This window comes from Sus scrofa, chromosome 6 (assembly GCF_054392235.1).
Source record: "Sus scrofa isolate SSC_HxYL_T2T_F1_AM1 chromosome 6, Sscrofa_HxYL_maternal_Yorkshire_Landrace_v2.0, whole genome shotgun sequence".
Taxonomy (NCBI): Eukaryota; Metazoa; Chordata; class Mammalia; order Artiodactyla; family Suidae; genus Sus; species Sus scrofa.
Genome location: NC_139388.1, coordinates 1,838,009 through 1,851,957, shown reverse-complemented (window position 1 = coordinate 1,851,957; position 13,949 = coordinate 1,838,009). Strand labels below are relative to the sequence as shown.

The 13,949-nt window shown below is 65.3% G+C and overlaps 2 protein-coding genes across 5 annotated transcripts in view; both read left to right on the top strand.

Moving 5' to 3' along the window:
- ZC3H18 (zinc finger CCCH-type containing 18) overlaps nt 1-6,761 on the top strand; it is a 51,189-nt gene extending 44,428 nt beyond the window's left edge. For all 4 annotated transcript variants that reach the window (XM_084959271.1, XM_021093665.2, XM_021093664.2 and 1 more), the window contains 9 exons: nt 533-658; nt 1,110-1,211; nt 2,346-2,489; nt 2,737-2,796; nt 3,429-3,589; nt 3,771-3,970; nt 4,274-4,370; nt 5,098-5,194; nt 5,912-6,761. In XM_084959271.1, coding sequence (XP_084815397.1) covers nt 533-658; nt 1,110-1,211; nt 2,346-2,489; nt 2,737-2,796; nt 3,429-3,589; nt 3,771-3,970; nt 4,274-4,370; nt 5,098-5,194; nt 5,912-6,125 — 1,201 coding nt within the window. In that variant the 3' untranslated portion in view covers nt 6,126-6,761. The remainder of the gene's footprint in view (nt 1-532; nt 659-1,109; nt 1,212-2,345; nt 2,490-2,736; nt 2,797-3,428; nt 3,590-3,770; nt 3,971-4,273; nt 4,371-5,097; nt 5,195-5,911) is intronic.
- Nucleotides 6,762-7,574: 813 nt separating this feature from the next.
- Nucleotides 7,575-13,635, top strand: IL17C (interleukin 17C). The gene is made up of 4 exons (XM_021093667.2): nt 7,575-7,721; nt 8,296-12,064; nt 12,376-12,689; nt 12,986-13,635. Exons 2-4 carry the CDS (start codon nt 12,062-12,064, stop codon nt 13,245-13,247), a joined length of 579 nt encoding a protein of 192 aa, XP_020949326.2. The 5' UTR covers nt 7,575-7,721; nt 8,296-12,061; the 3' UTR covers nt 13,248-13,635.
- The last annotated feature ends 314 nt before the right edge of the window (nt 13,636-13,949 follow it).

The window sequence follows — 13,949 nt, the reverse complement described above, 5'->3', positions numbered from 1 at the left end:
CGCCGGTGGACTCGACCGACACTTAGCACGCGGAGGGGCTTCACGCGCCCCCAGGTCAGGAGGCCGCGGTGGAGTGGAGACCCGCCCGGCAAAGGCCAGAAGAGCAGGCCAACCCCACGCCCTGTCGGTCTGCCCGTCTCTCCTGGGAGTCTGGAAGCCGTGGGCACTGGGTTTGCACAAACGCAGGGGGCTGGCTGCTGTGGGGGCGGAGAGCCGGGTCCCCTGAAGAGGGCCAGGGGCAGCCTGTGGAGCCCAGTTTGCATGGACGGGCAGAGGGATGGACTCGCGTGTGTCTGCAGGGGCAGACACCCTACAGGCAGGCCCCCGCGTCCTGCCTCACCCCCGGGGCCTGGGGCCCCTGTCACCAGCCACAGTGAACACAGCCGGCACCCAGGCCTTGGTTCCTAGATGCCGTTCCCCTGAGGGGTCTGGACCGCAGCAGGTCCGGGAGGCGCTGTGGGGCAGGCGGGGCTACAGGGGGCGGGGTCTCTGCGGGGCAGGCGGAGCAAGCCTCTCTCGCCCCGCCCTCCAGGTCGTCGTCTCGGTCGTCCTCCTACTCTGGCTCTGGCTCCTCCCGGTCCCGGTCCCGGTCCTCGTCCTACAGCTCCTACTCCAGCCGGTCTTCCAGACACAGCTCATTCTCAGGCAGCCGGTCCAGGTGCGTCCCCGAGGCCCAGCAGGTGCCGGGAGGGGGCGCTGTCAGGCTTCCCAGGTGAGGGGTGCCGTGGGGAGTTCTGCGCAACACCCAGCCAGGACCCTGATTTGGGACTGTGCTGCACGGGCCACACGTGGCGGGTCACGTTCCAACACAGCTCAGGCTGGGCACGTGTGCCAGCCTGTTGGGGGCGCTCAGCTGTAGGCCGTTCCCTTCCTCGCAGAGAGCGCTGCTGCCCGGTTCCTGAGATCAGAGGACGGCTTTCTGCCCTTGAACTAGGCAACCTCTTCAGGGCATGGAGGGAGTTTCGGGGTGTTGGCCGGGTGGGAGAGGGCACGGGCTCCAATGAGGCACAGAACGGCCGGAGGCTGTGTGGGCACCTCCCTCCCGCCCAGCTGCGCCTGGCACGCAGCCCCCGTGCTGTGCGGGCCCCTCATGCCTCTCTTCTCTCCAGGTCCCGGTCCTTCTCCTCGTCCCCGTCCGCGTCCCCGACGCCTTCCCCTCACAGGCCTCTCAGAACCAAGGGGGAGCCAGCTCCGCCTCCCGCCAAGGCCGGGTGAGTGTCCGGCCTGCCTCCTCGCGCCCCCACGTCTGCGCCCTCAGCAGCGGCCCAGCCCGGCCCTCTGTCCCTCCCCTTCTCAGCTGCTCCGGGCATTAGCTGACTCTGATTGACAGAGGTGACAACGGGAGAGATTGGAAGCACCTACATCTTGGCACATGAACCTCACAACAGCCAGCACACAGTGTTGGGGTGCAGCCTCAACCAAGGTCGCCCAGAGTGGGAGTGGGCCCTGTGCCCGAGACTCCGCTGGGCTCAGGGAATCCTGGGCGGCTCGCTGTTAAAGATGGGCACTGGGAGTTCCCTGGCGGCTCTGTGGATTAAGGATCCAGCACTGCCGCTGCTGTGGCTCTGCTTACAGCTGCAGCAAGGGGTTCAGTCTCTGGCCCAGGAACCTTCACGTGCCCCAGGCATAGCTCCCCCCCCCAAAAAAAATGGTATCAGGGTACAATTTATGTCCCAGACACGGCATCCACCTAAGCCACACCGCTGGGTGGCAGGCCATCCACCTTTTTTGTTTGTTTGCTTTCTAGGGTCTCACTTGCAGCATGTGGAGGTTCCCAGGCTAGGGATCGAATCAGAGCTACTGCCAGGGTCTGAGCCACGTCCGCAACCTATACCACGGCTCACGGCAACGCCGGACCTTTAACCCACTGAGCAAGGCCAGGGATCAAACCCACATCCTCATGGACACTAGTCAAGTTCATTACCCTCTGAGCCACAGTGGGAGCTTCCCCCAACCCAGCCCTTTATACAGATAGCGTCTCCGGCTGCCTCGGCACAGACCTGGACTTCTCCCTGCTCCCTTTAACCCAAGCCGCATTCCCGCTGGCATCAGCTTTGCTGGTGGGTCACCCAGGCAGTGGCTGTGCAGCACTTGGCCGGAGCATTCAGGGCTAACACTCAAGAGGAGCTCTGGGGCTAGGCTGCCAGCTGCTGTGTGGTCTCCTCGCACGAGCACCCAGCACCCTTCCAGGCCCCTTCAGATGGCCTGTCTTCCTTGCACTGCTCCAGGGGGGAGGCAGGGTGACGCCCCGTGTGGCGTGGGGTCGGCGGGAAGCATGGACACCAGTACATGAGCCTGTGGCCAGCCGGCTGGGAGGTCTGACCTGCCTCTGTCTCATGTCACAGAGAGAAGCTGGTAAAGAAGCCAGCCCTGCCACCAGCCCCACCGCAGGCCCCCAAAACCACGGCTCCAGCCCCTGAGCCCGCCAAGCCCGGAGACCCCCGGGAAGCCAGGAGGAGGGAGCGGCAGACCAGGACCCCCCCCAGGAGGTGAGCACAGGGCCGCAACGGCCAGGGACACTTGTCCGTGTGCCAGGTGTCTGTCCCTGAGCCTCGGTTTCCCCATGAGCTGACGGCCGCGAGAGGCATGTGCTCCCTGCTGGAGGCGGTGGGGCTGGGGAGCTGACCCGGGTGTGCTCGGTCCACTTTGAGGGGAAGTCCTGCCTGCCCACTGCCCAGGGCGCAAACGTCTGGGTGCCACGGGGATGTGATGGCCGGGCTCTTGGTTGCGTTGCAGGCGGACAGTCAGCGGCAGCGGCAGCGGCAGCAGCTACAGTGGCTCCAGCTCCAGATCCAGGTCATTATCAGCCTGTTTGTGGCCCCAGTCGGGTCCAGCTGACCCTGGGCGAGGCCACCTCCGGTGTGGGCGGTCTGTGGCTGGCACGTGGCCCCCCATCCGTCGTGGAGCGAATCCACCAAGGCCAAGTCCTGCCCCGGCCTGTCCAGCAGGGGCGTTTGGGGGGCAGCCCGTAGAAGCTAAGAAGAGAGCGCGCAGAGCGCTGAGCGTGCCGTCGGACTCCCTGCCTCTAGCTCGTGTTTCCAGGCGCTGGCAGGTTGTACGTGTGCCCACGTCTGTCCCAGCGGGAGTGGGCCACAGACACGCGGCATCTGCCCGCCTTGGGACACAGCGGTTGGGGTTTTCTCACAGGGGCGCATCCTTGCACAGCGTGAGCTGTGACGGCCAGGCACCCCCGTCGCGGCATCTGCTCGCCCTGCGGGCCACCCCCTCCCGTTGCTGTGTGTCGTCCCGCAGGGGGCTCGGTGCTGTCTCTGGTCGCTCCTGGTCATGTGTCCCCGCCCCACTGCACAGTCACCGTGACCTGCACGGAGCCCCGGAAGTCTCAGGCTGGCCGGGCCCCCTTCCCTGGGAGGAGACTGCAGGGTCATGGTTCGGGGCCACGTGGCCGCAGACGTGCTCGTGTTTTCCAGGTCCCTGAGTGTGAGCAGCGTGTCCTCGGTGTCCAGCGCCACGTCGAGCAGCAGCTCCGCGCACAGCGTGGACTCGGACGACATGTACGCCGACCTGGCCAGCCCCGTGTCCTCCGCCAGCTCGCGGTCCCCCACCCCAGCCCAGACCAAGAAGGAGAAAGGTAGGGGCCTGTGTCCCCTCAACGTGACTGCAGCGGACGGGCACACCCGCGCCCTTCCGCAGAGCGGCGTCTGCGTGCTGCTGCCTGTACACAGCGCCCGGCTGGTGCCACCTCCCGGAGATGGCACACAGGCGGCCGCCTCCCTGGAACAGAGGCCGTGACGGGGCGTTTCCCTCCGCAGGAAAACCTAAGAAGGAAGATGGTGCGAAAGCAGAGAAGCGGAAACGGGATCCGTCCACACAGCCACCCAGAGCTTCGAGGCCCTCTGCGGGCGGCAGGTCCTCCCAGCAGCCCACGCCCCCGCAGCAGGCGCCGCCCGGGCAGCCCCCGCAGGCCACGTTCGTCGCCCACAAGGAGATCAAGTTGACGCTACTGAACAAGGTGAGGCCAGGGGCAGCGCTGCCGGGGCTCCGGCGACCCACGGCGGGCGACACGGGAGCCCCCTGCTGACCGCCTCAGACGTGGGAGCCCCCTGCCGGAGACCACGCGCCCGGCCCTCCCTCCCGCCGCCCTGGGGCAGGGAGTGCAGTGGACTTAGTGTCCACAGCGCCCAAGGCGCTGGGAAGCTGGAGTCTCATCCCCCGCGTGACGGCCTCGAAACCGTGGGCCCTGCCTCCCTCTGGGCCACGTGGCGCAGAGGCCCCCGGGGGCGCCCACTCCAGCCTCCCTGCTTGCCCGTTACAGGCTGCCGAGAAAGGGAGCAGGAAGCGCTACGAGCCCTCGGACAAGGACAGGCAGAGTCCACCCCCAGCCAAGCGGGCGAACCTCTCCCCAGACCGAGGTGAGCTTCCCGGCTGCCCCTGGACAGTGTTGGGGTCCCCCAAGGGCTTGGGGTTGGGGGTCGTGCCTGTCGACACTGACAGCACGAAAGGTTGGAAGCGGGAAGGACTTAAATACTTACTTTAAAATTACAGTAATAAGCCCTTATTGTTTTGACACAGACAAGATCTTTAACAGAGTAACTGTATTTTCCAAACAGAAACAGGATTTAGCAGGAGCGGCATTGACTTTTGTTTTTCACAACCTCTTGTGGCTGATCACAGCCAGGAGACAGCCTGCTGCCCCGGGCCGGGCAGAACCTCCTGTGGCTGGCTCTAACTAGCGCCACAGACCCCGGAAGCCCCTGAGAAGGGCAAGTGGCCCAGCGACCCCCTTCATGCACCCCTGAAGCCCACCCACCTGGGCCCAGCGCACCGCAGGGACGCAGCCCCCATGCTGCCTGCTCTTTGCGCAGGCTCTGCTGCCCTAGGGTTTGCTGGTGGCTTTTTCGCTGCCCTGCCTTTTGTTTCCCACCTGGGTGCACACACGATTCTCCAAGGCCAGGAAGGAGGGCGCTGGATGTTGAGGGCTCGGTGGCCTCTTGTGAGGCTGTCTTGAGAAACCACAACCCAGAGTAGAGGTCGGCTCTCGGAGCCTTGCTCCTCGCCCTGCCCCTGTCTCCCTGTGAACGTGGGGCATCCATGCCAGGGCCCTGTGACACTGCTCTCACCTTGTCCCTTGTTGCCCAGGTTCTCGGGACCGGAAGTCAGGTGGCAGACTCAGCTCCCCGAAGCCGGAGCGGCAGAGGGGCCAGAATTCCAAGGCCCCCGGGGCCCCGACAGACAGGTGAGTGCCCCCATGCCCGGGCACACCACGTTGGCTCCTTTGCCCCAGTAGGGCCAGCAAGCTTCTTCCGGGTGGAGGCCCTGCAGCGAGAGGGTGGCCGGCCCTGTGTCCAGATGACAAATGACCCAGGGCACAGCTCCCGGCCGAGGAAGACCACGGGCCCCATGGAGGCAGTGCTTCGCTTCCTCCCTCCCATGTGGGGCCCAGAATGGAGACAGCTCTCCTTTCCCGGGAGGTGGGCTGAGTCCATGCTCCTGCACCCCTGCTGTGGGTCGGAGGCCAGACGGGAAGGGACCCATGGCGGGGCAGGGGCAAGCAGGTGCAGCACCCACACCCCACCCCAGCCCTCGGCCTGCAGCACTGCCTGGAGCCGGCTCGCAGCAGGGTGTGCAGCTCCACCTCACAGCGGCGTGAGCTGCTTACGGGACCAGAGCGGGAGGAACACGTTAGCGGGGGCCCCCGATGAGCCCGGGATGCCACGTCCTCACCCGCCCAGTCTCTGCTCCACAACAGAGCAGGAGGGGAAGCGGAGAAGGCAGAAGCAGGGCCGCAGCCAGGCCGTCATCCACGGTGGGGCCTCCGCCCGCTGGGCAGGTCCAGCTGCCGCGGGGTCCGGGCCCAGGCTGGGCCTCGTGTCTCCGCCTGGCAGGAGGCTCGCACCAGACCGGTGAGGGCCCGGGACCCTCAGACCCTCTGACGGCCTCCCCGCCCCCGCAGGAAGCGCCCGCTGTCACCGCCGTCCAAGAGCTCCAGCAAGGTCACCAGCGTGCCCGGCAAAGCCTCGGACACCAGCAGCGCCGCCACCACGGCCGCCGGCAGCAAGTCAGGGAAGGCCAGCACGCTGTCGCGGCGCGAGGAGCTGCTGAAGCAGCTCAAGGCCGTGGAGGACGCCATCGCCCGCAAGCGGGCCAAGATCCCGGGGAAGGTGTAGCCCGCGCTGCCCGGGCGGGGACTCTCCTGTTTTTATCTGTAGGGTAAGCGCAGCCATTTTGGATTTTGCAGTTCATATCTCACTTTGGCTGTGATTCTTTTTAAAAATGAAAAAAGAAAAAAAAAGTTTCTCAGCTGGAAAAGAAGCCACACGTGTAATGACGATGACGCTGAATCCCAGACCGAACCAGCCCCTTCCTGGCGCAGAAGTCCCGCGAGGTGGGCGCCGGGCAGGCGGCCGCGCTCCCGGCCCGACGCCGATTTTATGTAAATTATGAGCCCCAGACGCCCATCTTCCCTCCCTCCGGTCAGGCGGGGTCAGGCGTCCCCACCGCCACGCCGTGTCCTCAGCACCTGACCCCACTGTCGCCAGGAACACCACGTGCTGCCGAGCGTCCACCCCGCCCCCAGCGTCCCGCCTCCCCAGGATCAAAACTATATATATTCTTGACTAAAGTCTGATTGGGAAATACTCCTATCTTTTATTTTAAGCATCAAATTGTTTTAGTTGATTTAAAAAGGAAGAAAAAAACCCACAAAAGACCAAAAAAAGAAAGGCCGAGGGTAAGGTTGGGCGTCTTCAAGATGTGGAGGGTCCTTTTTGAGGGTCTCCTCAAATAAAATATTTTGATAAGCAGCTTTCTTGCCCTGGTGGTGATGTTTGCCTGTGCCCAGGCCTCTACCTCTGCCCGGCCCCTCCGGCTGCCCGAGATGCCCACTGGGCCCCTGGCTGATGGAGGCCAAGGACACGGGCTCCCTCCAGGAGGCCCAGGCCGGTGTCCCTGGAGCTGGGAGCGTTTCCCGAAGGCGCTGGGCCTCTGCCCCCCAGCCTCGCCCCTGCTGAGCACTGGCCTCCGCGCTGCCCCGGCAAGCCCCCCTGCCACAGCCAGAGGCCGCCTTCCCCGGCAGCGGGCCCTGGGCCGGCGGGAGGGCCAGCCTGAGAGCCAGTTCTTTCTGCCCCCGGCTCACTGCGCAGCGGGGACAGGCCTGTGTTCCCGAGAGCCCCAGAGGAGCCAAAGCCACCTGAGGGACACCCTTCCTCGCGGGCTAAGCTTGGGGAGCGATGCCGGGGGCCTCCCACTGCCCCACCAGCCCTGGCAGCCCCCTGCCTTTTGATGACTGACTCTAGAGCAAGTTCCGTGAGTACCTGCAGATACGCCCCCGGAGCCCTGGGGCCGGGACCCGGGAGCTGTGTTCTGCCAAGACCATCCTGAGACGCTGTGCCCTGTGCGCCAGGCCCCGCGGCTGCGGGAGCGTGGGCGGGAGAGCCGGCGGGAGTGGGCGCCCCTGGCTGGGCTCCCGAGCCCCAGGGCCTCCCGAGTGGACGGTTTCCAGCGCCGGCCACGCCCGCCCCCAGAACAACACACGCGATGTCTCTTGCGTCACTGGCCCCAATCGTGTGTCTGGGCGATTTGTCAGGACTTATCTGATTTGCCGTTGGGTCAAAGCCAGGTGCAAAGGGAACTCCCATTCTCCGAATGGGCGGCCTTCAAGGACACGGAGCCAGAATCCAGGACCTCCTCAGTGACAGCCCGGCCCCACGTCCAGCCCCCTCAGCCAGCTGGGCAGTGACGGCCTCTGGAGCCAGGAGCCCACGGTGAGTCTCCCGCACAGACTGCACCCCCAGCCCGGCTGACTCACCCCTCACCCCCCCGGGCCTGTTTCCCTGCACCAAAGCGGGGTTTAAACTAGCAGCTTCCAATGGAGCTCCTGTCGTGGCTCAGTGGTAACAAGCCTGACTCGTATCCACGAGGACACAGGTTCGATCCCTGGCCTCGCTCAGTGGGTTAAGGATCCAGTGTTGCTATGAGCTGTGGTGAAGTTTGCAGACATGGCTTGGGTCCCGCCTTGCTGTGGCTGTGGTGTAGGCCGGTGGCTACAGCTCTGAGTCAACCCCTAGCCTGGGAACTTCCATGTGCCGCAGGTTTGGCCCCCCAAAAAAGAAGAAAGGAGTTCCTGTTGAGGCTTAGTGGTTAACAAACGCAACCCGGAACCATGAGGTCACGGGTTTGGTCCCTGGCCTTGCTCCGTGGGTTAAGGATCTGGCATTGCTGTGAGCTGCAGTGTAGATTACAGACGTGGCTTGGATCCTGTGTTGCTGTGGCTGTGGCGTAGGCCAGTGGCTACTGCTCTGATTCGACCCCTCGCCTGGGAACCTCCATTTGCCACAGGTGCGGCCCCTAAAAAGACGAAAAAAGAGGAAAAGAAAACGACCAAAAACACGAGCAGTAAACCAGGTTTGCACTTGCCACCTCAGGGCCAGGCCAGTCCTGGGCGGGTGAGAGCCACGCCCCAAGCCAGCTCTCCCCATGCCGCATGGAGGCTCTGCGGTGTGATGGGGTCCCGCCCTCTACCCTCCAGGGGCCTGAGGGCTGAGGTGCTGCCAGGCCATTACCGTGCCGTGCCGAGGGCGGGAAGCTCGGTGGCTGCCTCCCAGACTGCTCCCACCAGACGCCCCGCCCCGCCCCACCTGCTGGCCTTCCTCCCACCCCAGGGCCTTTGCACACGCTGTTTCCTGTTCTTTTCAACTCCGACCCAGCTGGGCCTCACTTCCTCCAGCAGCTCAGGCCAGACCTGCCCGGCCCCTCAGGCCCTCCCTCGCCTTGTGGCCCAGAGTCTTCGGAGTGTGTTCCTCCAGTGTGGACCGGAAGGGCTCGGCTCGCCTCGCCTCTTCTCAAGGGGAGGGGTCGGGTCTTAGGACCATCTCCCCGCCCAGAGGGCAGGCCTTGGTCCGGGGGTCACTAAACCCTGGCGCCCAGCAACACTGCTCTGGGGGCCATCACCCCACCCCCGCGTGCCACACCCACCCCAGGCCGGGCTGCTTTCCCGCCTCCAGTGCGCCTGCTCCTTCCCTTGCTCTTGGATGGGTAAAAAAGATTTTTCGGTTTTTGACTCAGATGTCGCTCAGATGTAAAATATCTCCAGCGTCGGGAGAGAACGCATCATGCTAATGGGAAGCTCGCTCAGGGAAAGTCAAGTTCCCGGGGGTTTCTAGCCGTGGGGGTGACACCAGCCCCTGCCGATCACCAGTCCCATCCCGCCACCGCAGCTGGCACCCCACCTCGGGTGCTCAGACGCACCTTCCTGCACCAGCCCTGTGCCCACCCCCACCCATTCCTCTCTCTGCCGCCTGGCCAGCTCTCCTGGTGGCAGCGCCCACCATCGCCCAGCCCCTGCGGGATGTGGTCAGCCTCCATCAGCAGGAGGGCCTCCAGAGCTGGGCAGAGGGAAGTGCAGGCCCTGGGCAGCCAGCCCTTGAGGGATCGCAGGCAAGGATGAGACGGACAGGCCGTTCCTGACAGTGTGGAGTTGGGGTGCACAGGAAAACAGCTGTGGAAAGGGCTGCCTGAGGCTCCAGTGGTCGCAAGACCAGCCACAGGAGGAAAGGAGGAAGGCTATTGCCACCCCAACTTCACAGACAGGGTCTGAGGCCTGCCTTGGACCTCCTCCATGTTGGGCTTTTCTCCAGGAGATCGTTCTCAGCCTGGAGCTGGAGGAGCCTGGAGCAAACCCTTCCTGCAGGCCACCTCCCAACCCAGGCCCACTTGGGATGCTCCTGTCCAGCCTGGGCCAAAAGGGCTCTAAGCCACTAGCTGGGCCACATCAGAGGCACCCAGAGGGACTGGCCTGGTGAGTCTGTCCCTGCGTCCCCTGTGTTTCTGTCTTCCTGCCCTGGCTCTGCCCTGTGCCCTCTCCCCTGCCTTCCATCTGCCTCTGACTCTGCCTTTGTCTGGTCTGTCTCCATCCAGCCCCCTCCTGCACCCCCACCTCCCACTCCTTGACCCTCCATCCTTGTCCTGCATCTTCCCAAGCAGGGATCCCGGAGCCTGGGTGAATGGGTGTGGTCCGTGGGCGGGGTGTGGTGGGCGTGCTTTGAGGGCGGGCCTTCTGGGACACCTCCTCCGAGACGCCTTCCTCGTGCAGCTTCCTTTCCAGTCTTGCCCAACACGGTGCTCGTGTGCTTGGCTCAGCCACCCGCAGGAATGAGGCGCTGGCTGGGCCTCGCCTGGGGTTCTTCCGGGCCGGCACTCAGCGACCCCGGCCCCAGCCAAGCTGCTGGTGCCCTCAGGCAGCTTGTCCCCAGGACCCCACAGAAGGGTACCAGGGAGGAAGGAGGCTGGGGCCTGGCCCCAGGGTTTGTCCCAGACGCAACCTCCTATTCGGCTGTTGGGAACAGACAGAAAATGCTGAACCTCAGCCCCTCGGAAAGAGACACACCCTGCCCCCTCCCTGTTCTCCCCCAGGGGTCGGTGCCAGGCTTGGGCGCCCTGCTCTGCTGACCCACCTGTCGGCACCGGGGGCTCACTACCTCCCGGGCCAGGGCAAGAGGGAATGGAACTTGGAGCCGTGGAGGCCCTGCAGGAAGGCAGGCCTCAGCTCCGTTGAGAGCTGGTCTTGGGGCGGGAGCATCTGGCCTGGCAGCTGCCATCAGAGCTCAGTCGTGCCCCCACATAGCTTGCGGTCCTAGCCCAGTGCCCAGGGGACTGCAGCTTTGTCTGAGGGAAGGGCCTGCGCAGGCAGGATTAAGAGCAGGGCGTGAGACTGGCCTGGGTTAGAGGGGTGTTCTCAGGAGACACAGGAGAGACAGCAGGGCGAGGCACGCAGAGGCTGCGCTGATGTGTTTACAAGCCAGGGAACACCAGGTGCCACCGGAAGGCGAGAGAGAGGCAGAGACCCAGAAAGAACCAGCCGGGCCGACACCCCTGGCCTCCAGAGCTGTGAAAGGCTGAGCTCCTGTCCTGAGCCCGTGGGGGGAGAGCCTGCAAGGCTGCTGCCCCCTTGCAGGAAGCGAGGATGGCTGTGGGCAGGGCCGAGGCAGGCGGGAGCAGCCTGGGGACCCCGTGTACCACTAGCCAGCGTCTGTCAGGAAGAAACAGGGGCGCGCTGCGGACGCACGCCGGCCACGAGAACGTTTCCTCCAGACCAGGGCTCGGCAGGCCCTTCAGTGCCCTCAGGCGCCTCCCTGTCCCGGGGTCTGCGCTTCCCAACTTAGACACTGCCTGCACCTTGATGGTGTCCACGGCTCCTGCTTGCAGGAGGGGAGACCTCCACGCCCTGGCTCTCCTCTGCCGGACGGGGCACAGACAAGAGGACCAGGCCAGCCAGGGCCCTCAGCCTTGGAGGGTGGTGGGCCCACCCCAGGGTGATTCAGCGCTTTGCAGGCCTGGGCTCAGTCTGTGTGCTTTTTAGGCTAACAAAGGCAGCACCCCAGGCAGGAGCACTGAGTGGGCACAGGTGGACTCCTGGCACCTCCTTAGCAAGCTTCTTAGGGTGCACCATGCTTTAAAGTTTCCGAGGCGTTGTCACCCCCTCCACCCAGACTTACAGTTGTGTTGAATAAAATGACAGCAGCCCAACGTAGAAACCTGGGGTCGCTCACAGGCCCCCAGCCCCCAGGCTCTGCTGGAAGCTCCCCCGTGTGGGCAGGAGGAGGCAGATGCAGACGTGCACCTGACAGAGAGGGGACGGGGGACCAGCCCTGGCGGAAGACTGGGCAGCAGCACAACGGAGGGCCCACCCCACCCGCCCCAGGTCACCAGCGCCCCAGGCCACCCGGACCAAACAGCACAACAGACAAGTTGAATCAAAGAAGCAAGCTGCAGGAGGGCGCTTAGACGGAAACCCTTTCACAGAAGGTTCAAGAGTATCGCCCAGGCTGGGTCCATCCCCAGCCCCATTTGCAAGGACTTGACCCGGGCCAGGGTCCCACTGGGTGGGGTGCCAAGGAGGAAGGAGGACTGGGAGATGGGCCCACCCTGGGCCGGGGGAGGGGACACTTGCAGGGCGGGAGGAGGAAGAGGAGCCAGGCGCTTCCCGAGGAGGAAGCGGTGCCTGGATTTTCCCCAGGTGTGGCCGCAGGTATAAAGGGCACCAGGAGCCGGCAGCAGCCGGGGCAGCCGCCAGGGCACACGCGCTCAGAGCCCAGCCGCCGCCGCGATGGTGAGCTTCCTGCCCCGCGCCCTGCCGGGACGGTGCCCCTGGCCCTGAGCGGTTGCTGGTTGGCTGATCTCCGGGCTGAGGATGTTGGGAGAAGGCTCAGGAAGGCCTTCAACGTTGGGAGAAACGGGAGCCAGGACCCAGGAGCCCGGGTGCGCAGCGGAGCGCAGGGCTGAGGGGCTAGAGGCCCCAGGGCCTCTGTTTCCCCAACTGTGGGGGGCGGGGGTGGGCTTTCCACAGGGAGCAGAGCGAGCGTGCTGGCAGTGAGGTGGCCCCTCCCAGGGTCTCCTGACCCCCCACCCTCTATCCCCCAGCTCTCTCCTGGCCTCCTGCTTCTGGCCTGGCTGCCCGCCTGCCTGGCTCGCCACAGCCCCCAACTCCGGGCGGGGGCCCCGCGCTGCTACTCGGCGGAGGAGCTGTCCCTGGGCCACGCCCCCCCACACCTTTTGGCTCGAGCTGCCAAGTGGGAGCAGGCTTTGCCGGTAGCCCTGGTGTCCAGCCTGGAGGCGGCAGGCCGCAGGAAGCGACAGGCGGGGTCCCCGGGCGGGATCCAGTGCCAGGTTCTGCAGCCCGAAGAGGTGCTGGAAGCAGACATCCACCAGCGCTCCATCTCTCCCTGGAGATACCGGTGAGCGTGGGGCGTGCCCTGGGTGGGGGTCCCCCAGGGCCCCCCAAGCCTCGGTGCCTTTGCCGCTAACTGGGCGGCGCTGGGCCGGGGCCCCTCAGCTGAGCTTCTCCAGCCGGGTCTCTGACTCAGCCGGCCCTCGGACCCCGGGGCCCCATCACGCCCCTACAGGGCGCTGGGCTGGGCAGGGGGCCAGCTTCTGCGCCACAAGGCCAGGCGGGTAGGGGCAGCCATGGGGCTGCGGGCGGGTCGGGAGACACTGGCCACCCACCGGCGCTGACTCCCCATCTGGCCCGCAGCGTGGACACGGATGAGAGCCGCTACCCGCAGAAGCTGGCCTTCGCCGAGTGCCTGTGCAAGGGCTGCATCAGCACCAAGACGGGCCGCGAGACCGCCGCGCTCAACTCCGTGCCCCTGACCCAGAGCCTGCTGGTGCTGCGCCGCCAGCCCTGCTCCCGGGACGCCGCGGGGGCGCCCACGCCCGGGGCCTTCGCCTTCCACGCCGAGTTCATCCGCGTGCCCGTGGGCTGTACCTGTGTCCTGCCCAGGTCTGTCCAGTGACCACTGACTCGGCTCCCCGACGGGCCGGTGGAGGCTCTCTCCAGAGAGGCCTGTCCTACTTGTGTATTTATTGCTTATTTATGAGCCCCCGGGCGGGTCCCGAGGCCCCAGGCTTCAAGGTGGGAGCCTCCAGTGGAGACCAGGCCGGCCCCATGCTGGGAGCTGCGGTCGGGCTCCGCCTCGAGACTTAGTTCACGCTGCCGCGTTAGCGGCTGGGCTGGAAGGCACGTTTTCGCTCTTGGAGCTGACGACCAGTTGACGGCCACCTCCACCCGCACGGCCCCCCGAGCTCCCCTTACCGCTCACCCCGTTGCTGGCCACCAGCTCCCTCGTCCCAGCCCCCTGGAACAAGCACCCCTGTGTCTCTAAAGCAATGATTCATTTTTCATATGAAAATGTGTTTTTTCACGGACACGGCCCCCAGAGCACAGCGTCGCACGGAGCAGACGGAGGGCAGCGGGGGAGGAGGGCCCAGCTGTCCTGCAGAGGCAGCCGCTGCCCGCTTCTGGCATGTCCCCTCCAGAAAGGTCTGTGCCCAAACCCAAGCGCGCCCAGCCCAGGGTTTTTTTTGTGTTTCTTTTTTTTGTCTTTTGAGGCTCCTATTCATGGCATGTGGAGGTTCCCAGGCTAGGGGTCCAGTTGGAGCTGCAGCCGCCAGCCTCCACCACAGCCACAGGATCGGAGGATCCGAGCCGTGTCTGC